Below are 24548 nucleotides of genomic sequence, written 5' to 3'. Positions count from 1 at the left end.
AGACAGCTCTACACCCTGAGACAGCTCTACACCCTGAGACAGCTCTATAGAGGCCCTGAGACAGCTCTACACCCTGACACAGCTCTACAACCTGAGACAGCTCTATAGACAGCTCTATAGAGGCCCTGAGACAGCTCTACACCCTGAGACAGCTCTATAGAGGCCCTGAGACCGCTCTACACCCTGAGACAGCTCTACACCCTGAGACAGCTCCACACCCTGAGACAGCTCTACACCCTGAGACAGCTCTACACCCTGAGACAGCTCTACACCCTGAGACAGCTCTATAGACAGCTCTACACCCTGAGACAGCTCTATAGAGGCCCTGAGACAGCTCTACACCCTGAGACATCTCTATAGAGGCCCTGAGACAGCTCTACACCCTGAGACAGCTCTATAGAGGCCCTGAGACAGCTCTACACCCTGAGACAGCTCTACACCCTGAGACAGCTCTACACCCTGAGACAGCCCTACACCCTGAGACAGCTCTATAGACAGCCCTACACCCTGAGACAGCTCTATAGACAGCTCTAGACCCTGAGACAGCTCTATAGACAGCTCTACGCCCTGAGACACCTCTATAGACAGCTCTACACCCTGAAACAGCTCTATAGACAGCTCTACGCCCTGAGACAGCTCTATAGACAGCTCTACACCCTGAGACAGCTCTACACCCTGAGACAGCTCTATAGAGGCCCTGAGACAGCTCTACGCCCTGAGACGGCTCTATAGAGGCCCTGAGACAGCTCCACACCGTGAGATGGCTCTATAGACAGCTCTACGCCCTGAGACAGTTCTACACCCTGAGACAGCTCTATAGAGGCCCTGAGACAGCTCTACACCCTGACACAGCTCTACAACCTGAGACAGCTCTATAGACAGCTCTATAGAGGCCCTGAGACAGCTCTACACCCTGAGACAGCTCTATAGAGGCCCTGAGACCACTCTACACACTGAGACAGCTCTACACCCTGAGACAGCTCCACACCCTGAGACAGCTCTACACCCTGAGACAGCTCTACACCCTGAGACAGCTCTACACCCTGAGACATCTCTATAGACAGCTCTACACCCTGAGACAGCTCTATAGAGGCCCTGAGACAGCTCTACACCCTGAGACATCTCTATAGAGGCCCTGAGACAGCTCTACACCCTGAGACAGCTCTATAGAGGCCCTGAGACAGCTCTACACCCTGAGACAGCTCTACACCCTGAGACAGCTCTACACCCTGAGACAGCCCTACACCCTGAGACAGCTCTATAGACAGCCCTACACCCTGAGACAGCTCTATAGACAGCTCTAGACCCTGAGACAGCTCTATAGACAGCTCTACGCCCTGAGACAGCTCTATAGACAGCTCTACACCCTGAAACAGCTCTATAGACAGCTCTACGCCCTGAGACAGCTCTATAGACAGCTCTACACCCTGAAACAGCTCTATAGACAGCTCTACGCCCTGAGACAGCTCTATAGACAGCTCTACACCCTGAGACAGCTCTACACCCTGAGACAGCTCTATAGAGGCCCTGAGACAGCTCTACGCCCTGAGACGGCTCTATAGAGGCCCTGAGACAGCTCCACACCGTGAGATGGCTCTATAGACAGCTCTACGCCCTGAGACAGTTCTACACCCTGAGACAGCTCTATAGACAGCTCTACACCATGAGATGGCTCTATAGACAGCTCTTCACCCTGAGATAGCTCTATAGAGAGCTCTACAACCTGAGCTCACGTCCTGAGACAGCTCTACACCTTCAATGGCTCTACAGAGCTGGTTGTGTGCCTGTCGCTTCATGTGTGTTTGTGAGTGTCTTTAGCACTTATCTGTATATATGTCTAGTGTTTCTGTGTGTGTGTGTGTGTGTGTGTGTGTGTGTGTGTGTGTGTGTGTGTGTGTGTGTGTGTGTGTGTGTGTGTGTGTGTGTGTGTGTGTGTGTGTGTTTGTAGTGCGGGGGTGTTTGTGGGTTTTGGAGGGGCTCCTACTCCAGCCCTGGCCTGCTGACGGCTCCCCGGCTGAACTTGGCTGGCGGGGGCAGCTGCTCCGGTGAGGGATGGGGGGGGCCCTTGTATCCAGCTGGGTCGGAAGGGGGGGGGGGTCTCTGATGCAGATGGTTGACGCCGAATGGAGGATTGGGTGTGGGAGGGGTGGAACCCCTGGAGCTCAGAGGTTTCTCCTGAGCGTCTGGAGGAAGACCTTCCCCCAGACGCTGTGTGTCCCTGTGCGTTGCGGTGTTCATATTTCGTCTTATTTGTATGCAAGCATTTACTTTGTGTTGTTGTACGGGCGGAATGTGGATCAGGGGGTTGAACGGGTTGGCTGGTAAACGGAAGGTCGCTAGTTTGATCCCCAGCTCCTCCTAGCTGAGGGTTGAGGTGTCCCTGAGCAAAACACCTCACCCTGACTGCTCCTGACGAGCTAGCTGTCACCTTGCATGGCTGACTCCGCCGTCGGTGTGTGAATGTGGGTATGAATGACTCTCTTTGAGTGGCCACTGGTTAGAGAAGCCCAGTAAAAACACACTCATTTACCATTTGTTGAACGGCTGTAATGAACACCGGGACGCAGCGACACGGACCTCGACTTCAGGGCAACAGCTGTCGGGAGAGGTGTTACTAATTCACACACATCTCATTTATCAAAGAGCTCCACTCTGGGAGGGGCGCTGTGCGCTCGGAAAAATGCCTCCCCTCCTCCTTTGATTAGAAAAACAAGAGGCCCACATCCGGCCCCCGAGTTCACACCTTCAGGACTCAGACCTCTGGAGTGCCTCAGACCTCTGGTGGGTCAGACCTCTGGTGGGTCAGTCCTCTGGTGGGTCAGACCTCTGGAGTTCCTCAGACCTCTGGTGGGTCAGTCCTCTGGTGGGTCAGACCTCTGGTGGGTCAGACCTCTGGTGGGTCAGACCTCCTCTCTTAATGTTCCCTCGATTGATTGCGTTGCTCCGCTCAGCATGCGGGTGTGAAGCCGTCCCAGATGTTACTGAAGCGGCGGCATGTGGCTCAGGAGGTAGAGCGGGTTGGCTGGTAACCAGAAGGTTGCTAGTTCAATCCCCGGCTCCTCCTAACCGAGTTTGGAGGTGTCCCTGAGTGAGACGCCTCACACTGACTGCTCCTGACGAGCTGGCTGTCACCTTGCATTGGCTGACGCTGGCGTTGGTGTGCGTATGTGTGCATAATTGGGTGAATGTGAGGCAGCGCTTTGAGTGGCCACTGGGTAGAAAAGCGCTGTATAAATGCAGTCCATTGACTACAGTTTGAGACGTGAGAAATGTTTTAACGTGCATTTGCCATGTTTTATCAAATCCATGAGGCTACAACTCAAACTCTGCTGAAAACCTCATAAATGGACATCCATGTTTTATAGCGTGTAAACGTCTCCTGTAGTAGCTCGCATTTGCTCGTGTGCCTTTATTTGTTTCAAATGACTCAATATATGTAAAACAACTTCTTCTCCCATTTGTCAAGAAAAATCCACATTAGCCTGGGACTGAATCCCTCTCCAGTGATCTCCATATCCAGATGGCCGCGTAAGGCCAACTAGTCACAGTCTTGTCCAGATTTGAATCACAGCCTACGCAGTGTTAGTGATTGTTTGCATATTAAGTAGGAAACTGAACCCATCACACGACGCAGGAAGGGGAGACTCATGTCGTCTGGGTTCTCTCCCCTGCTGGGACCTCTCTCTGTCATGTATCGGATAAAAGGACGTCTGTCCGGACTCCGGAAGGTCTCAGACCGACCGTCTCCGAGCGTCCGAGTGTTTTGAACCCGTGCTGCGTCGCTCCTCAGCCCCGCGGCGGAGGGGCTGGGGGCGGCGTGCCGGCGCTTTGCATGATGACATGGCTGCCTGTGTGTGATTTGAATCCATTTAAATGTCTCCTCTGTCTCTGTGTCTCAGAACGGCAGCGCGGGCTGGGCGGACGAGGCGGACAGCAGCCGGGGCCGTGGGGAGGCCTCCAGGGACTTCGCCAAGGTGAGGGTCTGGTCTGGGGGAGTCGGGGCCCAGCAGGCCATCAGGGGGATCTGAGGGGGGAACCGGCGCAATCAGAACCTCTTTAACGGCCCCGCTCAGGAATTCCCCTTCATCACATGAGTGGCGTTAACAGCTTCCCCAACCCCTGTTACCGGGAACTGATAATAACTTAGTGGGGATGTGTTGGTTGCAGACTTTCACATATTTGGCAAGGTCTTGTGGTAAAATGTAATACCATTTCAAATGAATGCGCATGTTAAATTGTAATATTTCTTTGTGCCTGTTTCCCTAGTAAAATAAGGCTAAAACTCCCTTCTAGAGGTCGTTGTAAGGCCCAATATATCATTGCTCCAAAGATTAGGTGATGTTAGTTAAGTGATCCGTTTTTGGGGGTTCCCATAGTTTGAGTTTGTGTTTCTGCAATATGCATAACCATCATTCTATCTTCATTCTGTTCTACTCTACGTCTTTACTCTATTGTTGATGTTCTACTCTAGAGCTTTACTCTATTGTTGATTTTCTACTCTATAGCTTTACGAGCTGGATAGCGACCCCAACAGGAAGGACTTCCTGGATGACCTTTTCACGTTCATGCAGAAACGAGGTGAGCTCTCTCTCCATAAATACCCCCTGATCGAGCTGCTGCTGCTCGATGTATTGAGTATCTGCTGGGATCAACGACCCTGCAACCTTTAGGATCAGGTTTTGACCGCCTGCCCGTTCATCAGTGAGTGTCATTTTTGAGAGCTAATGAAATTTCCCATGATGCCATTGGGGCCGATCAGAAAGTGGACGTATGAAATCATTTCTGCTTTTTAACGTACACCATGAAGGGTTTCATACACTCCAGTAACATGGCCCTCACTGGGTTTGCGATTCAGAACCAACAGCTTCTAATGCTGCTTAAAATGAACAACAAACTACCCTAATGCTGTTTAAACTGAACATTAAACAGCACCAAAAAACGGTTAAGCCAACTCAACATTCGTACAAAAAAATAAAAATAAATGTGTCGTTTTACGGGGTATTTCTTAGAATAAGACAGATTTCCATTTCAAGATTTTTTTATTTAAATTTTTCTTTTTTTAATCAACCAGAAAACGAGCTGCGTTTGTTTTCTGCACGTACAACACGTCCGTCTCATCCCAGCAACCCACACCACATTAACCTGAATCCCTCTTAAGCGCTCAGCGTAATTCTGTGATAGGGTGGAGGTCAGAGGTCACCAGGTTAGGTCTGCCCTGTGATCCGATGAGCTCTTACCAACACTCTAAGGACCATCACCGGGGGTCTACTGGGACCACCACCCCCACTAACACCTCCACTAACACCGCCACTAACACCACGACACCATCACCTGCTGACCGTCAGCGAGCTAATGGGCTCAGAGGTATACGACCTGAGCCCTGGGACACAGGTGGAGGGAAAACCGTCTGCTGCGGAGGTGTGCGCTGGTGTCATCGTGACGTTGCCTCACCTGTGGCTCTGTTCGACCGCGCCCTGACGGCGTGTCGGGCTGCAGGTGTGCACTATATGCTGCTTGTTTGCTGCTGTCACCGAGTGAATACTGATGCGGGGTGTGTCTGTGTGTGTGTGTGTGTGTGTGTGTGTGTACGCGCGCGCGCGTGTGTGTGTGTGTGGGAGCAGGTGCGGGCTCGTGCGTGGGTGTGGGAGTGGATGTTCGTGTGGCTGCGGGGAACACGTGTGTGGGAGTGTGTGTGTGTGGGTGGGTGTGTGTCTTTGTGTAGGAGTGTGTGGTTGGTCTGGCTGCCGGTACACGTGTGTGTAGGGGTGCGTGTGTGTGGGGGAGGGTTTGTTTGTGTTTGGACGCTGGATAGATCTGCTGGTCCCCCCCCCCCCCCCCCGGACCAGGAGCCGCTGTAGGTGGTCCGGTCGAGGGTCTTGTTTAGCGGTGATGAATGCAGGAGTGTGGGGGGGGACAGGGCATCTCTCAGGGTCCTGTTAGCATCCGCCGGGGCCCGACCGGGGCGGACCGGGGCGTGGCCCCCCGACCCGGGGGGTCAGGGGGAGATCTGTCAGACGGACAGACAGACGGCAGACAGACGGCAGACAGACGGCAGACAGACGGCACACAGACGGCACACAGACGGCACACAGACGGCACACAGACGGCAGGCTGTCGGGCTGATGATCACTGAGGGAGGACTCAATACCATCACACTCATAGTTACTTTTATTTCAGCTTTGTTGTAAAATGTGGCCTTAATTATGAATACATATTCATATATATTTATAGGCTATATAAATATATATTTATATATATAAAAAAGCATTCTATATTTAAAAGAACATTATTTTTCATTCCAATAAATATGTATACATTTTTAAAGTATATATTACAATTGGAGAGTTCATAGATTAAATAATCCAGTTTGTTGCAGATGAATAAGATATTCAAACCACTACAGAATAATGTCATAATACCTGTTCCATACTGGAAATACTAGAAATACTACAAACTCAAAGCCAACAGAAGTGCACAAGGAGTTCAGTGAGTTTTGAAATAAATCCCAAATGATGATGGACATTCGGACGTGCATCACTTCTAAGCATCTAGTCTCAAGTTACTGTTTTTACAACAAGACCATTGGTTCAGAAAATGTGATTCTGGCTCCAAGATGGCGGAAATTAACTGACAGAACGTTGCTCTGCGTTGTTGCGGCGATGCTGGCCCAACGGCAGCCTGATAAAGACCCCCGTTCTGAGGTCGATGCTCTCCGCAGGGGGGGGGGGGGGGGGGGGGGGGGGGATGGAGTGCAGAATAATCACACTAGAGGAAGGAGGGGGGGGGGCGGTAACAATTGAAGCTACTTGAAGCTGTTTCCCCCTCACACACGCAGAGCCGTTTAGCTGACCTCTGTGAGTCCGTGTCGCTCTCTCCATCACGCGGGGGTCTCCTGCCCCCCCCACCCCCCCAGTGCTGTCACGGGCCACTTTCCCTGCCACGGTACACAATAAGACGAAGCATCGGATGGTATATATATATATATATATATATATATATATATATATATATATTAGAGCTGTCAGTTCAACGCGTTATTAACGGCGTTAACGCAAACCAATTTTAACGGTGTTAAAAAAATTATCGCGCGATTAACGCAATTATTTTATTAAAAAAATATATATATGCTTTTTTTTCTTTGGCTCAAAACAAAGAAGCAGTAGCCTGACTGCTATGTTCAAATGACATTTGTTCAAAGCAGTCGTTTAATTGCACTATAGGCTCTTTTTGTATCGTCCTGTTTTGATCAGTATATGCCAATGTTGTTATCAATAAAAAATCATTTGCAAAAGGCAAGCCGTTGCACTTCACCATGTTGATAAGAGAATTAAAATGAGAAGAATTATAGGACAAAAAAATCAAGGGATATTTAGCATAGAAAAATAATTTGCGATTAATCGCGAGTTAACTATGACATTAATGCGATTAATCACGATTAAATATTTTAATCGCTTGACAGCTCTAATATCTATTTATAAATTCAAACATCGCATCGACCGGCATATCAACACAGAAGTCACGTGATTCTTAAAGAGATAGTGTTCCTATAACACAGAACGAAAACATTTCAATACCACAGTATGGTGAATTATGTCTATAGAGTCCACCACAAGACTACACTTTGTTGCTCAAATGTAATATTTCTCTCCTCCTTGAGCCTCCCGAAATGTCTTTACACTTTGTTGCTCAAACTTAATATTGCACAACTCCTTGAGCCTCCCCAAAGTGTCTTGCGATATTGACATCCCCCCTCCCCCCTGTGGACTGTTTTAGTTGTTTTATTTTTCGTATGTTTGTGTGCATGCTATGTGTGACTGTAGGCTACTGCTGCCTGTCTTGGCCAGGACACTGGAAGAGATGTTTAATCACAATGATGATTATTATTTTTCAACTAATAGTAGTTGCCTTCCATTTTAAAATGTCAATGCACTTTTCAGCCCTGAATAACAGTGAAAGCTATTCAATAATGGATTTGCATGCATAGTATACTACACTTTCCATTAAAAAATTACCCCTGTTACCATAAATTGACACATTTTATAATGTAATCAAATGCTCACACACTAGCTGCTTTCAGACACACGTGGAAGTCCTGCTATCTCCTGATGGGCCGTATGTGTGAGCAACATATCCTGACATTTGTACCCTGAAAATCTCCTGAATAATACTACCTCTGAGGAAGCATTTTCTCTGTAGGAAATGTGAATTACCTTGAATGTGAATGAGGAGTACATAGTCATCATACACCAGTGGGCGTGTTGATGACACTTCTGCATGTCATTGAGTGGCCCCCTAAATGATAATCAGCCTGTTGCCTTTTGTTCGCTGAATGGTTTAAAAAATATTAAAACGTTGGCACTGCTTTTAAGAGTCATTTGTGGTGAACGAATGTTATACGTTGTACAATTATAGGCAAAATGTTATTATATTATGTGCTCAGAAATTTGTTACATTATCGTCTGTGGTTTCCATATTATCGCTATGGGTTTAATTACAACTAGAGTGCGCACGAAAACTCTAGTGTATATATATATACTTTGAATTGTAGATGTGTTTAAAGTGGTCACTTTGAATTGAATCAGTGTTTAAATCGATTAAATCAATATTTAAATATGTTTGTAAAATTAATTAAATGTTAAATGCTTTTAAATTGTCTTATATTTAATAGATGTTTGGATCAACCTGTAAGGCTATTTTACTACACATTTGACAATTCAAATCGAAGATCGTCAATATGTAAACGAGATCTGCCAATCAGCGTCAGACTTAGACCAGAGCTTTGGATCAGTGAGAGACAGCTAGAGCACCCCCACCCCCCCTTGTGTTCTGGGCGCTAAATGTTGTAGTGTTCACTGCAAAGCTCTCAGAGTCCAAATGGGGCGAGAGAGAGTGTGTTTGAAGACAGAGTGTTGGAAGAGAGAGAGAGACTTTATGTTGGAAGAGAGAGATAGAGAGAGTTTATTTTGGAAGAGAGAAAGAGAGTGTGTTGGAAGAGAGAGACTGTATTGGAAGAGAGAGAGAGAGAGAGACAAATGGTGGAACCATTTATTTCCCAGCCCATGGAGCCAGGGGCCTCCTGGCCTTGAGCAGCGGAAGGAAAACTTACAAGGGATCCCCATTTCCTGCCTCTGTGCTTCAAAACAGGCAGACACACACTGGATGTTGTGTGTGTGTGTGTGTGTGTGTGTGTGTGTGTGTGTGTGTGTGTGTGTGTGTGTGTGTGTGTGTGTGTGTGTGTGTGTGTGTGTGTGTGTGTGTTAATCGGTTAGGAATTTGGGCAGCTGTGCTAAATAGCGTGTGTGTGAGGGGCCCACTGTAACACAGGGGGGGCAGACGGTTAAGAATAATACAGCCCTCCCCCCTCGCTGGTTCTCACGCGGCCCACGTAGCTTTGTGACTCTGGTCTGTCGTCCTCTGGTGAAGACGCTCCTCTCACTGCTACCGTAACTACATGGAGCAGAGGCGCAGCCAAAATATGAACTGCATGCAAGTAGCCTAATGCCGTAAATATTGTAGATGTTCAGCAGAGCCTTACACTTCAGGAGGAGTTTAAGTGGTAGGGGTATTATGGTGCTGAGAGAGAGAGAGAGAGAGAGAGAGAGAGAGAGAGAGAGAGAGAGAGAGAGAGAGAGAGAGAGAGAGAGAGAGAGAGAGAGAGAGAGAGAGAGAGAGAGAGAGAGAGATGGGGGAGAGACAGAGAGAGAGAGACAGAGAGCGTATTTAAAGAGAGAGAGTATTTACCACCTCACAGAGTTCTATGGAGCAGATGTTGATGTTGGTTTGACACCCCTGTCTTGCTGGCTCTGGCAGCGAGGGGGGATGGGAGAGTGAGAGGAGAAGTAAGGGTGTGTGTGGGAGGGCCCCTTGGGGGGGGGGGGGGTTGTAATTGAGACAGCTACGGGTGCCTTTGTGAGACAAAAACAAAAGCAGAAGAAGGGGCAGCGATCATCTGTCAGCGTGGCGTGTTCGCCGTGATTAATGAGGGCGACGTGACGGACGCAGGCTGGGACACGCCGGGGAACGGGGGCGCGTGTTTGCGCGTGCGTGTGTGTGCGTGTGTGTGTGTGTGTGTGTGTGTGTGTGTGTGTGTGTGTGTGTGTGTGTGTGTGTGTGTGTGTGTGTGTGTGTGTATAAAAGGCCGTGGCTGTGTGATCCGGCCGGTGTGACACCCTGTGGGTGAGGTCCAGTCCGGGCCCCGTGGGTTGGGGCCCCCTCGTGTCAGGTGGACCCCCTGGGGGTCTGGTGGGGGTCGTCTCTCAGATGGGATGCTTGATGCTGCGGGGGGGGGCAGGGGAGGAGTCAGAGGGGAGGGGCTCTTTGATGAAGACGCCACACTTATCTGCTCTGTTGGGCTCGTGTCCCTCTGAGCCTCTGTCTCCTCTTGGGGGGGAGGGGGAGGCTAGAAGGATCTCCTCCAGAACGGTGGTGGTGTTCAACGTGTTTTCACCAATTCAGTTTGGGATTTTCATCGGTCCTGACCGACTGCTCACTGACTGGTTTTCTGCTTTCTCTGACTCTGACTGAGTGCTCTGACTGAACAGTGATCAGACTAACCTGTGCTCTGTGGTGAGTCTGACCAGTGCTCTGACTGACCAGTAGTCTGACTGACTGCTGGTCTGACTGACCAGTGCTCTGACGACCAGTTCACCCACTGACCAGTGCTCTAACTGACCAGTAGTCTGACGACCAGTTCACCCACTGACCAGTGCTCTGACTGACCAGTGCTCTAACTGACCAGTAGTCTGATGACCAGTTCACCCACTGACCAGTGCTCTGACTGACCAGTGTTCTGACTGACAATTAGTCTGACTGACTGCTGCTCTGACTGACTGCTGCTCTGACTGACTGCTGCTCTGACTGACCAGTGCTCTGACTGACCAGTGCTCTGACTGACCAGGCCTACTAGACCGGGCGGCGTGGGAACCGTGGCATCAAAGCCCCCCCCCCTCTGTGAGCCAGCGCTCTGTCCGCACCAATTACCCCCTGAATGGGCTCTGGGGGACCGGGATGCATTCTATTACGGCCCCGTAGCAGCCGGCCCTCCGCACACAAGCGACCCCACAATGGGAACCTTCTGCGGCCCTCCCCTTGTTTACGAGGGCAGTGCCACTTCTGGAAATGACCGCAATCCGTTGGTCGAGAGAAAAGGGCTTGGCTATTAAACCCAGCGAATAATAGAAGGTGTTGTTGAGGTGGCAGCGCCTCTGCAGCAGAGCCAGGCATGTTGGGGATTCAAACCACATTTACCTTAACATGTTCATAGTTCACCCCAACTCTGCACAGCCTCACCCCTTAACCCCCCACCGTCCCCCAAACCCCCCTCTTATGCAGTTAATGTTTGTTGTACGCCCTGGCACTTAAAAAAAGTACTTAGCATCGTGCAGCATCTTATCCTAGCCATCTCTGTTGTAAACGGGGAACGGGTTAACCTAGAGATTGTTAGTGCTGGGCACTTGTTGTTTCTCTTTCTCCTGACGAATGACATTATTGTAAGTCGCTCTGGATAAAAGCGTCTGATAAACGCCCTGAATGTGGGGGTTCAAACTACCAACCTCTAGGCCTCTCTCAACCCCCCCCCCCCCCCCCAGCACTGAAGGTAGAAGAAGCCGGGACAGAACCGGTGTGTTTTCCTGACCGCCCCCCCTCCCCCCTCTGTTTATTGTGCTACAGTTACAACCAGTGAAACCTGAGAGCATTATGGGGGGGGGGGGTGCGGGCGGGAGGGCACCGCTCCGGGTGGGGGGGGGGCGGGGTATGGTTGGGGTTGGATTAAGGGGCCTCCTGTCCTACACAGCATGATTAATGAGCCCCTAAAATGTAGGGGGCCCACCTTGGGCCAGGGCACCGCTGACGGGCAGCAGGGGGAGGTAGGAAGGATTGGGGGGGATCGTGGGACGGGGGACAGGGGGGGGGGGGGGGGGGGGATGGTCGCGTGTCTAAGAAAGAGGGAGAGAATGAGAGGGTGTACGTTGGAATAACACGGGGGGCTGTGTTGATGGCTGGGGGGTCGTCCATGGAGGCTAGGCCCCAGCTCTGGGGCCCCACTACCTCTCAAATGATCAATCAGAGGCTAGCCCTGCTAACCAGACAGACAGGCAGAGGGCTAACCAGATGCAGGCAGACAGACAGGCAGCCACACAGGCAGAGTGCTAATCAGCCAGACAGACAGGCGGACTGGGTAGCCAGATGCAGGCAGACAGGCAAGCTAAGTGCTAACCAGACAGACAGAGAGACAGGTAGGTAGACAGGCACACAGACAGACGGACAGACAGACAGGTAGGCAGGCAGGCAGACGGACCGAAGACCAAACAACTAGACCGAGGGCAGACTGGGAGGCAGACAGACCGGCAGGCAGACAGACAGATTAGGGCTGCTAAAATGAGGTTGAGGAAAGGGTGGGACCCAGAAACACTGCAGCTCTGTAATCATCCAATCCCAACGGACTCCAGGGTTCGGGGGGGGGGGGGGGGGGGGGGGGGGGGCTATTCTTAGCAGAGGCTTTTTCACATTTCACATTTTCTCTCTCTGGCCATCAAAGATGGAGCTGTTGTGTTGATACGTTTGAGGTCTGACATTATCTTCTGCCTCCACGGCGCCACGCCCTCAGCTGGCAAATTACTACCCAGCCTTCAGGGAGGGGCTCACCCACAGCCTCACCCAGCCCCCCCACCCCCATCCCTGTCTCCCAAAACAAAAGGAAATGGTAGTTTTTTCCTGGCGTTTGAGTGAAGGAATTTGGTTATTCCTCCGCTGCCGGGTCCTGCCTTTGTGCCCCCCCCCCCCCCCCCCCGCGGCTTCACAGGAAGTCTTTGCCCACTCCCATCCTCCCGACCCCCCTGTTATTTCCTGCCATCCTCTAGCTCCCTGCCCCCCCCCCCCCCCCCCCCCCCCCACTGCTCTGCCTTTGCCCCAGTGGTGTCCGTCTTTAATGGCGACCATACTGCTCGGGGATTTGAGTCGTTAAGCTGCCGAGCTGAGAGATTCCTAATCGCCCGGCTAAGACAGTGAACTAAGCAGCTCCATGCTGATCAGAGAGGAGGGGAGGAGGCACTCTGCAGTCCGTTGTCCTCTCCGCGTCTCATGGTCTCTCGTCTCCAGGGCTGCTCTCTTTGTGTGCGCCGGTGGAGGGAGAACATCCCTGAGACCAGACTACTGCTCCCGCTGGACGTGAGCCCAGAGAGAGAGGGGCCCTCGCTTCACGCTGGGAGAGGCACGCCGGGGTGGATCCCAGACGGCCGCCGGTCCTGATGCCGTTCGACCGAGGATGAGGGCGCGATATCAAAACATCGCAGCAACTAAATAAATAGGTGGAAGGAAAAGATGGTCTTCAGAGCAGCAGTCAGAGTTTCCACACGTGACGTGTCCATGACCAGGCCTCCCCAGATGGCTTTCACATCCTCCCTCCCTCTGCCCCCCCACCCCCCATCTGTGTCCTAATGAGAAGTGTCCTTCTGGAGTAAATGGACCGCATTTATAACCACGCTTGTCTAACCAGTGGCCAATATTGTAAAGTGGCCAAAGCGCTTTACAATATTGCCAAACATTCACCCATTCATGTACACATTCACAAACCGGACGCAGAGTCAACCCTGCAAGATGGCAGCTTTTCGAGACCAGTTAGGTTGAGGTTTCTTGCTCAGGGACACCTCAGGGGACCGAACTAGCAACCTTCTGGTTACCAGTCAACCGGCTCTACCTCCTGAGCCACATGGCGCCCCTGTGTCCCACTGAATTGTGTCCTACTGAAGTGTCGTACTGCAGGGTGTCCTACTGAAGGTTCCTACTGAAGGTTCCTACTGAAGTGTCGTACTGCAGGGTGTCCTACTGAAGTGTCGTACTGCAGGGTGTCCTACTGAAGGTTCCTACTGAAGTGTTTCCTGCTGCAGGGTGTCTGTCTGAAGTGTGTCTTACTGCGGGGTGCCCTGGGTGCTCTTAATAAGCCACTGTTTTCCCTCCTCCCTCCTGATGGATGGACGGCACGCTATTCTTTATGGCACCCGGAGGAGCTGTGCTGTCACAATAGGCACGTGCCGCACCGTCCGAGCTGTGGCTGGCTGGCTGGGCGGCTGGAAGGCTGGCTGGCTGGGGCCCTGAATACAGGAGCCCTGAATGAAGGAGTCTGGCCCTCTGGGAGACAAAGGCCGCAGCCCGCCTCAGAGAAGGTCATCATTGTTGTGAGGAGCCCGTGCCAAGAGGAGGATCAGACGTCGTGTCTCTGCTTCACTGGCAGGACAGGCGGGGGTCAAAGGTCGCTGACCAAACCAAGGAACCACGACAAACCTCCGGGATTAGAGTTAGAGGGGGGCCATCCAGTACACACACACACACACGCACGCACGCACGCACGCACGCACGCACGCACGCACGCACACACACACACACACACACACACACACACACACACACACACACACACACACACACACACACACACACACACACACACACACACACACACACACACACACACACACACACACACACACACACACACACACACACACACACACACACACAAACACACACACAGTGAGTTTATCCCCAGCCATCTGATGTCTCTGTATTGATCTCTGCTGGGGCTCAACACATGGAGCTGGGCGGGTGATGGCTTTATCTGTCAATCCCCCGTGCATTGATTGAGACATTTATCTGCGTTATAAAACAGAGTGGGGGGAGGGTCCCCGCGGAAGCCTCAGCCAATGGGGCCGAGGCTTCCACGGGGACCCTCCCCGCAGTCAAAGCTCCCGTTTCAACCCTGTATCACTCACGGCCACCGTCTCCACATGGACTCGCCAGTGGCGTCTTTGCATTAGGGGCCAGTGGGGCATGGCCCCACCAGAGAACGCTGCCGTGCAGGGCACGATTATACTTTTTTTTTTTTTTTTTTTTATGTCATTGAGCATAAGTTAATAATACATTAATTGTTAATAATTAATTACATGTCCGCAGTTTTAATTTGATGAACGCAATTGTTGTAGTGTAGTAGTTGTGTGTGAAATAGTTTGTTGCTCCGTCTCGTCTGTTCCGCTCGGTGGGGCACAGCCGAGATGGCCCCGTCTGCTGCAGTGTAGAAAACTGGTGCTGTTGCGCGAGCAAGCGCGTGCGCAGCGCCCGCTTCTGTTTCGGCGGTGGGGACAGAAGTTTAGTGCCCCAAAGCTCTTCTCATTGGCTGATTTGTAGAAAGGGCGGGGTTTACGGCGGGAGCCGATCAGATCTTGCTAGCTGGCTAACGTAGTTACTGTTACAGTTACTGTTACAGTAAATAACAACAAATGGACGTTTCATTCATTAAATGATGAATCGTGTTGAGTATCTGTCTCATGTGAGATTTAGCACTTGAACAGAAGTTGGAGATAAAACGTTTGGGACCACATCGCCCGACGGATTTAATCATTATTCATGAGGGAAAGGACAAGAATAGATCGTTCAACCAGGAGTGGTTCAAGCGGAAAAAAATGCTTGTGTTTCACCTCAGCCACACAAGGGAGACCAGACAGCACTGTCCTTAAAGCACAGGTAATTACCATCTTAGCCCAAACTTACTTACATTTTCACCCAGGATTATCCAGGTCTGAATAGGCAACCACTTTATCAGGCTAGATTCATTGTTAATTGTACAGTATGGAGGCCTGCAAACTTAATGCAACTTAAACCATACTTCTTCTTTTTTTGGTATATTGTGAGTGGTGGCTTTGTATATTGATTGCTGTGTAAAAGGTGTGTGCGCCGTTGTGTTTTTATTGTTGCCACGTTGTTGTTTTCTTGAGTTTTGATATTGTGAGATCTTGAACGCTGCCATTTGGTGGTGCTATTGCTATAATAGCCTAATATATCGTCGTCAGATTCGCGTTTGAGTGATGGCATTATTCAGCTGCAATTTTGGTCCCCTCTGTCACTTGCTACTGTTTTTTTTGTGATGGTAGTAATATGTGGTATTTCTGGATTGCGTTATAATATTTTCCTGCATGGGCCCCACCAGAGTTTCGAAACCAAAATCGCCACTGCTCTCCGCATATTTAGATTTCACCTCCATCGTCTTTTGTTTCTGTCTGTCTATACCTCCCCCCCCCCCCCCCCAGTCAGGTTACACTACATTGGTGAGATATCGCCGGGCTTAAAGGGGTAGTTCGGAATTTTGGACATAGGGCCTGATTCCGAAGTGAGCATTGGTATTCTATATCACTGGAGACAGTTTTCAACACATTTCATTCAGTTCTTCTAGTTGCAGAGTTCGCTCGTGCTAGGCTAGCGCAAGTCAACGGGCAATGCTAGCCTGCTATTAAAAACAGTCGTACCCACTCCACAGTACACCCGAGGTAAATCAATTATAACGACAGACTATACATCTAAATGTCTGTTTATAGAATAATGTTAGAAATAAAACCAACCTTGCATTGCATTGCATTTTGAGGGAATTGCGGGGTCTCAGCAGCAGTGTTTATATTCCTGTACGTAGGCTACGGCAGCGGCGGACTGATACCTAGGTTACCTGCCGCTGTCATTGCTACAAACGCAGAGTACAGTGAACGAAGGAATTCTACAAGCGTATTAAATTAACAAGATATGGCCACGTTTGGAGGAGTTAGCGATGCATCTGCTTTTGAAGACGATTATGAGGAATTTGTTGTATCCAACGAACCGTACATGTACAAGCCGGTGTTTTGATGTCAAAGCCAGCAGCAACAAGCCACAGTTGAGTCCTTTCTGGATCTCGCACTGGAAATTGGTGGAAACTTTGTGGTGCCCATCTGTGCCGTTTATTTCTACAATTTCTAAAAGCACACTGAACCATCATGTTGCCTAGTCGTTCAATTGCGCTTCTGTCCCACGCTTCTCTGTTTACGTTCTTCTGTCGTGATTCGGTTACAAACCTAACCAGCGCATAGTAGAATTCCGCTTCTGCTGAGAAAGTAGTCCCTCGATGATTCATGCGATGCATGGTTAGTTTTATTTCTAACATTATTCTATCAACACAGACATTTAAATCTATAGTCTGGCTTTATAATTGATGTACCTCGGGTGTACTGTGGAGTGGGTAAGACTGTTTTTAATAGCAGGCTAGCATTGCCCGTTGACTTGCGTTAGCCTAGCACGAGCGAACTCTGCAACTAGAAGGACTGAATGAAATGTGTTGAAAACTGTCTACTGTCTAGTGATATAGAATACCAATGCTCACTTCGGAATCAGGTCCTATGTCCAAAATTCCGAACTACCCCTTTAACACCATCTACAGGTCCACGTCCCGCTCCCCTCCCCCGTCCGTAGGGCCGTCTTATGACGACAAGCTTACTGCACGTTGCTTCAGCGCAGGAATCTCATGTGGACACACGTCTCCCCCCCCCTCCCCATGATGACGGCCGGCCATTGTAATGTTTTCGGCAACAAAAGGACATTCTTCACATTGCTGTAAAGATCAGAGTGTAGTGTAGCGTTTATGAGCCGGGAGATCGGGTTGCTCTCTCATTTAATCTTCCAGCGGGCCGGCCCTGAAACCTGAATTTGGAGTAGAGGCCGGCCGTCCTGATTGGCTGGAGACGTTTGGTGTTGTTGACTGAGGAGTCCGCTGGAAACAGAGACGGGGGAGCTGAGATGTGCCGTCGCAAATAGATTGAGGACCAGGACGACAGGTTTTACTCCTGTAGGTATTAAGGGCAGAAGCCATGAAATACTTCACATTGAGGCAACTATGCAATCGATTGGATGATTGCATTTTGACAAGAAAATACCTGAAATTGAAATATAAAATAATTATGGAAGAGAAAGAAATTACCCAATCGACTGACATGACTAAAATAAATGGATATTTTGACACCTAATCTTTGTCGTATTCGAGGCATCAGCAAAATTACTCAACCCTACTTGGCACAGTCAAAGAGGTGTTCAGTTTAGTACATGGATCATGACAGGGTGAGGGTTCAGCAGATCACCACCCATGACCTGTGCACCACCGCAGTCCACCACCGCCACACGGGTCAGGGAAACGCAGTGTTTTGTTGACGGCACATCCAAGATGGTGGACGAGAGTACTCATCTTTAATGATGAATGTTGATGAGTATTAGTGTTGATATCAGTACTACATGTAATTGTACGTTTCGGAGATATCATATTCATCTGGTTCCGTGCCAGTCATATGAAACATAACCGCTGGGAATACTTCTTCCTCTTTGTATTTACCGCCACCTGCTGTAGCGGAGGATGAAAAACAGTATCAGTATGAAGAGCAGGACCCTGAGAGCAGTATCAGCATCAGGACTCTGGCCCAGGGTCCTGACCGGATCTGGTCCAGGGTCTGGCTGGGTGAGGATCCAGCCTAATGTCTGGTCCCACCAATCAGGCTGTTTGCGGCCTCACATACCTCCCGTTGGGGTAATGTCCCGATAAGTTCAGGGTGGCAGTGTGGAGGCTATAGATAGACGGGGAGATAGGGGTGGGGAAGGGATGGAGAGCGGAGCTGAGAGTGACAGATCGATGATTGATTGCATCCAGCATAGCAGAGAGGAGTATAAATTGAGCTTGCAGGGGTGGGGGTGGGGATTTTGCAATTTGACCTATTGCCAATCTCTGCAATGTAGTAGCGCGAGATAGAGCGCCGGGGTTAGGCAGCCTGGCTCCGTCCAGCTGTCCACCTGTCTGTCCCTCCGTCTCCCTGTCACCTCCCTCGGTTTCTGGGTTGATTACGGACCAGTCCGCAGGTCCCTGCATCATCAGGCCTCCAGGGATCAGGAAGCTTGGGTTACATCTGCCTCTTCGTACTGTCCAACGCACACACACACACGCACGCACGTATATACATACACACACACACGCACACACACACGCACACGCACACACACACACACACACACACACACACACACACACACACACACACACACAAACACACACACACACACACACACACACACAGACCTTTCCCTTGATCTATTTCACCTGGTGAAATGGATGAAGGGGATCCTCATGACCCTCAAGATGTTTCATGTTTCTCTCTATCTCTCCTGTCTCTCTCTCTCTCTCTCTCTCTGTCTCTCTCTCTCTCTCTCTCTCTCTCTCTCTCTCTCTCTCTCTCTCTCTCTCTCTCTCTCTCTCTCTCTCTCTCTCTCTCTCTCTCTCTCTCTCTCTCTGTCTGTATCAGGACGATTCACTGCCCCTAACTTCCTTGAACCAGCCACCCACCCACAGAGTACTTAATGCGTTTCTCCCCTGCCTCCCGGTAGCGGGTTAACGTTACGAGGGTTTCATGATCCTCACTGTATTTCCTTACTGTGAAATGAACTGCATTCGCGCTGACGTTTTGGTCCCGTGCCAAATTGTCCTCGGTGTTCCCCCAGCGCTGAGCGGAGCTCCGCTGGGCGGAGGGACGGCTCCTGCACCTCGCCCGCCCAGCGGCTCTCATAACTCTCTCCTAACAGCACAGCTCTCGCTGGAACTTCAACTGACAGCCACAATGTTAGATTTCCTTTCCTTCACTCTCTCTGAGCGCCCTACGGTCGGCTCTCGAGGAAAAGAGGGATATGGAGAGAGGACTGGAGTCAGGCTCCACGGTACGGGTTCCATTTCTTGGGGGGGCGTTTCATTACCGGATGTTCCTTTGCTCATGGGCTGTGACTCGGTACTGCATTGGTGATACTGATCAGTGATATAGATCAATAACACATTGATATCTCGGTAAACATAAACTAGTCACCATTGCCAATATGGACCTATTATCATGTCATCAAGTACTTCCGCTCAATTTGAATTTCCCTTCAGTACTAGGTCTGGACCTGCTGTATGTAATTTGGTTTTCTGGGGCCGCCACAGCGGCGCCCAATCAGCGAACAGTGGGCGTGTCTGAGAACCATGACGATGGCGTGTTGTCAACGATTAGACCCAGCTTCGAAAGTTGACTGCATACATCATCTCTGGCCTTACTATAAAATATTGATTTACAATGTGCAATTTTTCCCTGATAAATTTAATTTGACGAACAAAACCTGCAGCTGTCGTTGACGGACATTTTCGTGCAGACGCGCAAGGTGTTTGGTTTGTGTACAACCTGCGCGTGATTCCCGGCGCATGACATACGTCACAACCAAACGTTAGCGATTGGTTATGGCAGATCCAGAGTGGCACTGGGCAGATCCAATCATTTTAAACTTCAACAGACACCCGCCTTCAAGTGAGTTAACGTTTGTCAATTGATTAGGTCCAGACTCTCTGTACAAATGAAATGAAATGAAGTGAAGTACGAGAGTCTGGTAGAACCAGGCTAATTATCATGAGGACATCCTATGAAATCGTTAATTGTATATATTTATTATTAAACAGAAAACATGGCAATCAACAGAAATCTAGAAACATCAGAGAACCTCCGGCCCGCCATGGGAGTTTGGTTAACAGCACCCCTTCTCCCCCTTTCCTCCCCCTTCCTCCCCCTTCCCTCCATGCAGTGCCCTCCCCCCGGCTCCCCCCCCTCCCCCCCCGCATCTCCCTATAAAGAATTAGTATTGGCTGCGTCCGGGACAGTGATACCTGCGGGTGTAGAGTTACCTGGTCCCCGTCCGGAGGTGGGGGCTGGGCTCGGTCGTAGCGTAGGGGGACCATGTCAGGCAGGGGGGGGGGGGGCACGCTACTGTGGCTCTTTTTGTGGGGCTCTTCTTTATTTCCCTGTGGTGGTATTTTAAAATTAAAGATTGGGGGGTCGGGGGGCGGGGGTGTAAACCAGCAGCCAGCGACATTGAACAAACACAGACCCACCAACACACTCTCTGTTTCTCCCTCGGTTTGTCCTTCAGTCTATCAGTCCCTCACTCTGTCTGTGCTTCAATCAGTCTGTCCCTTACTCTGTCTATCTGTCTTTCTATTTCCTCTGCATTCATCTGTATGCGTGGTTATATGAAGCTATGTATTTGCGTTCTCTCTCTGTCTTTGTCTCTGTCTCTCTCTATCTGTCTCTCTCTCTCTCTCTCTCTCTCTCTCTCTCTCTCTCTCTCTCTCTCTCTCTCTCTCTCTGTCTCCTCCCTTTGTTTTCTGGGTCTGAGGTGATCTGGGGGGGGGGCTCTTGTTGAACAGGCCTTGTTGGGGCTTTTATCCACTCTAAAGTTGGTGTAGTGGTGGGGGGTTGGGGGAGGGTAGGGGAAGAAAGAGGAGGGGGACAGGGGGCGGGGGGGGGGGGGGGGGGTTGAATGGGTTCAGACACAGCCAGGGGGCATGGGGGTGTTCGTGTTGGCTGACACCTTCCTTAAAGCTGTAATCCCCCCCCCCCCCCCCAATACACACACACACACACACACACAAACACACCCACACACACACACACACACACACACAACCCTGTTATGATGTTATGTGTACACCTGGCCACCTGCGGTAAACACGCTAACACATGCGTGCTATCTTTAACCTCTCTCACCTATTTCCACCGTCCGCCCTTCTCCAAGTTGCCCCCCTGACCATTCTGACTCTCTCTCTCTCTCCTTCGTTCGCCCATGACCATTCTGAGACTCTCTCTCCCTCTCTGGCCCTGGCCTTGCGTCCCATCGTCCAGCTGCCGCGGCCTCAGTGTTGGTTACACGCCGCGTGTAGCGGGAAGCGAGCCGCACTTCCGACATTTCTAAGATTACAGCACAACGTAAGGTAACACACAAAGTAATGAAGGCAACAGGAGCCTCTCATTCCCTCGCTCCCTCCCCCCCCCCCCCCCCCCCTCTCTCTCTCTCTCTCTCTCTCTCTCTCTCTCTCTCTCTCTCTCTCTCTCTCTCTCTCTCTCTCTCTCTCTCTCTCTTTCCCTCTCTCTATACACCTCCTCCCCCCTCTCTCTCTCCCCCCCCTCTCTCTCTCTCTCTCTCTACACCTCCTCCCTCTCTCTCTCTCTCCCCCCTCTCTCTCTACACCTCCTCCCCCCTCTCGCTCTCTCTCTCTCTTGCCCTCTCTTTATACACCTCTTCCCTCCCCTCTCTCTCCCTCTCTCTCTCTCCCCCCTCTCGCTCTCTGCCTCTCTCTGTCTCCCCCCTCTCTCTCTCTCAACCTCTCTCTCTACACCTCCTCCCCCCTCTCCCTCTCCCTCTCCCTCCCCCCTCCTCTCTCTCTCTCTCTCTCTCTACACCTCCTCCCCCCCTCTCTCTCTCTCTCTCTCTCTCGCCCTCTCTCTCTACACCTCCTCCGTCCCATCTCTCTCCAGCTCCAGTGCTGGGAGGATGTTGGTGTAACGCAACACCGTCCGCGACGCCGTGAGGAGCTTGGCCGCGGGACGCTGTCACTAGCCCTTTAATTATTTACGTCCCGTCCGTACGCAGCCTCTGATATTTAATTCATCACAGGGGCGCCGGGGCCCGGGTCGCCATTGATTTATGACGGAACCCTACGATGCAAACAGCTGTTTCCCGCTTAAAATAGGTCAGAGGTCAGATGACATTTTCAGATGTTGAGCCGCAAAACATCCCAGAAGCTGGGATCTGTATTTCTTTCGTCTTCTGTTTTCTCCCCCCTGCCTGTTATTCTTTTTTCTCTCTCTCTCTCCCCTCCCTCTCTCTCTGTCCCTCTCTCTCTCTGTCTCTCTCTCTGTACCTCAGTCTCTCTGTCTCTCTCCCAATTCAATTACATTTAAAAAAGCTTTATTGGCATAAGAAACAAACATTTACATTGCCAGAGCAGGGGAACAATAAAGAGGTCAAAGTATAAAACGTATATAAGTATATCAAAGTATATCTCTCTCTGTCTTTCTCTCTTTCACACACACACACACACACACACACGCACACGCACACGCACACAGTTCAGGGCTAGCGCAACAGGCTATCTGCGGGCTAGCCGGGTTTGGTAGCTGCTCCTCTCTGCTACTGGTTCCCCTCTGGCCCTGTGCTCCTCCTGTGGGGAGACGGGGGCTCAAGATGGGAGTCAGAGGAAGGGCTTAGGGCGTGGCCCCGGGCCCCTCGGCCACGGCACTTCCCACCCCAGTCACCTCTGACCCCTGCTGCCATTAATCACTCTGCTCCTGATGGCCCAGTCCCAGGGGGGAAATCAGTCCGGGGCAAAGGATGATGGGAGGTGAAGCCTGCAGCCAATTACAGATTGGCTCAGTGTGGCTGGGTGAGCCAATCACAGTCCGGCGGAGAGTCCCAGCGGCCAATAGGGTGGCGTGGCGGGGGCCCCTGTGACCCTGATACAGTGAATGCTGGGATTGTGCTCCCGAGGCGGCGGCCCCCAGCCGGTACATTGTTGAGCTGTGATTCCTCCGCTCCGCACCGCACCGCGCTGATGATCGGCCTCACGGCAGCGAACGCATCGGGCTCCACGGTGCACAGAGGGAGCTCCACACCGGACGGGGAGCGGCGTTGGACACTAGGTCGTTGAGAGGCAGGGAGACGGGTTGAGAGCTGTGTCCACACAGGAGGATATGTTGAGGCCAGGGGCCTCTGCTGGTTATGATCAAAGGGTTTCTCCCTCCTCCAAGCGGCCCATTAAGCTGCTTAGAGCTGATGTCCAGAGGGCTTGGATCCAAGCAGATGTTGGGCTCCAAAGGCCGGCCGCTTGTTGTGCTGCCCAAATTAAGGAGCCCCGCGGTCCGAGTGTGGCTAATGGGATCTTGCTCAATTAGGCCGTTATTAAAGGTGCTTTCCCAGAGCGCTCGTTACAGAGCGCAAACTGAGCTGGAACGGAGGATTTAGCCGCTGGTCATGAACTAAACATGCACAGTTAGAGGTTCTGAATCCTTTTCCGATCTTCGTCATTTTAACGCTCGCTGTGTGTCCGCGTACCGCGGTCAGCGTCTCTGCTGACATATGGTATTATTTGATCGTATGCATCGTCGTTGTTCTGAAACCATCCATGCACCCCCCCCCCTCCCCCCCCCCCCCCGGTGGAGGACGGCTGGACTGTTCACGTTGAATTAGCCGTTCATTGATACGAGGTGAACTCAGTCACGGCCGTGAATTAACTTCCTAACGGCCCGCCTGTCACCGGTCGCTCCCATTGTGTCTCATTTGTTTTGCCCTCATTGTCCGGGGGGGGGGGGGGGGGGGGGGGCGCTGTGAAAACATGGCTTCCTGCTGACCTGCACTTTAATTCACACATCAATAACCCCCAGCCGACCCCTGACCCCTGCCGTTGTACTGATTGTTTGATGCAGGATTGATGGTCGGCGCCGCATTAAATAACTCACAGGCCGACAGTCCGGGCGGCTCTGATGTGAACATCGTCTCTGTAACCCCCCCCCACGCCCCCCCCCCCCGGTGGTGCTCGCGGGGTGGTGATGTCCCCCGCCAAGGGTCAAATGATAAGGAGAATTACATCATGACTCTGGTCCGTCCTTGATTCAGCCTCCCCCTCCTCCCTCTCCCCTCCCCTCCTCCCTCTCTCCTGCTGGCCTCCTCCCCTCCTCCCTCTCTCCTCTCCCCTCCTCCCCTCTCAGATGGTCGTGTCTGTTTATACACTTTAATCCAGAAAGCTGTAGAGGCAGCCGCCATCTTGGCCCTGGCTCCTTTTTGTTTAGCGGAGCGTTAATTGGCTCTGGAGATAAGATGGCCCAGTTTGTAGAAGGGCTTTGTCATGGGGCTGGATGGGCTTAACC

At 51.1% G+C, this 24548-nt stretch overlaps 1 protein-coding gene across 3 annotated transcripts in view; it reads left to right on the top strand.

The window, feature by feature from the left end:
* The window catches only part of LOC130402944 (AT-rich interactive domain-containing protein 3B-like), a 59198-nt gene that overhangs the window by 24090 nt on the left and 10560 nt on the right, over positions 1-24548 (top strand). For all 3 annotated transcript variants that reach the window (XM_056607021.1, XM_056607022.1, XM_056607020.1), the window contains exons 3-4: positions 3900-3974; positions 4506-4578. In XM_056607021.1, coding sequence (XP_056462996.1) covers positions 3900-3974; positions 4506-4578 — 148 coding nt within the window. The remainder of the gene's footprint in view (positions 1-3899; positions 3975-4505; positions 4579-24548) is intronic.

This window comes from Gadus chalcogrammus, chromosome 14, assembly GCF_026213295.1.
Source record: "Gadus chalcogrammus isolate NIFS_2021 chromosome 14, NIFS_Gcha_1.0, whole genome shotgun sequence".
NCBI classification, from domain to species: Eukaryota; Metazoa; Chordata; class Actinopteri; order Gadiformes; family Gadidae; genus Gadus; species Gadus chalcogrammus.
Note: the sequence above shows the minus strand (reverse complement) of the source record. Positions and strands in the feature narration are given on the sequence as shown.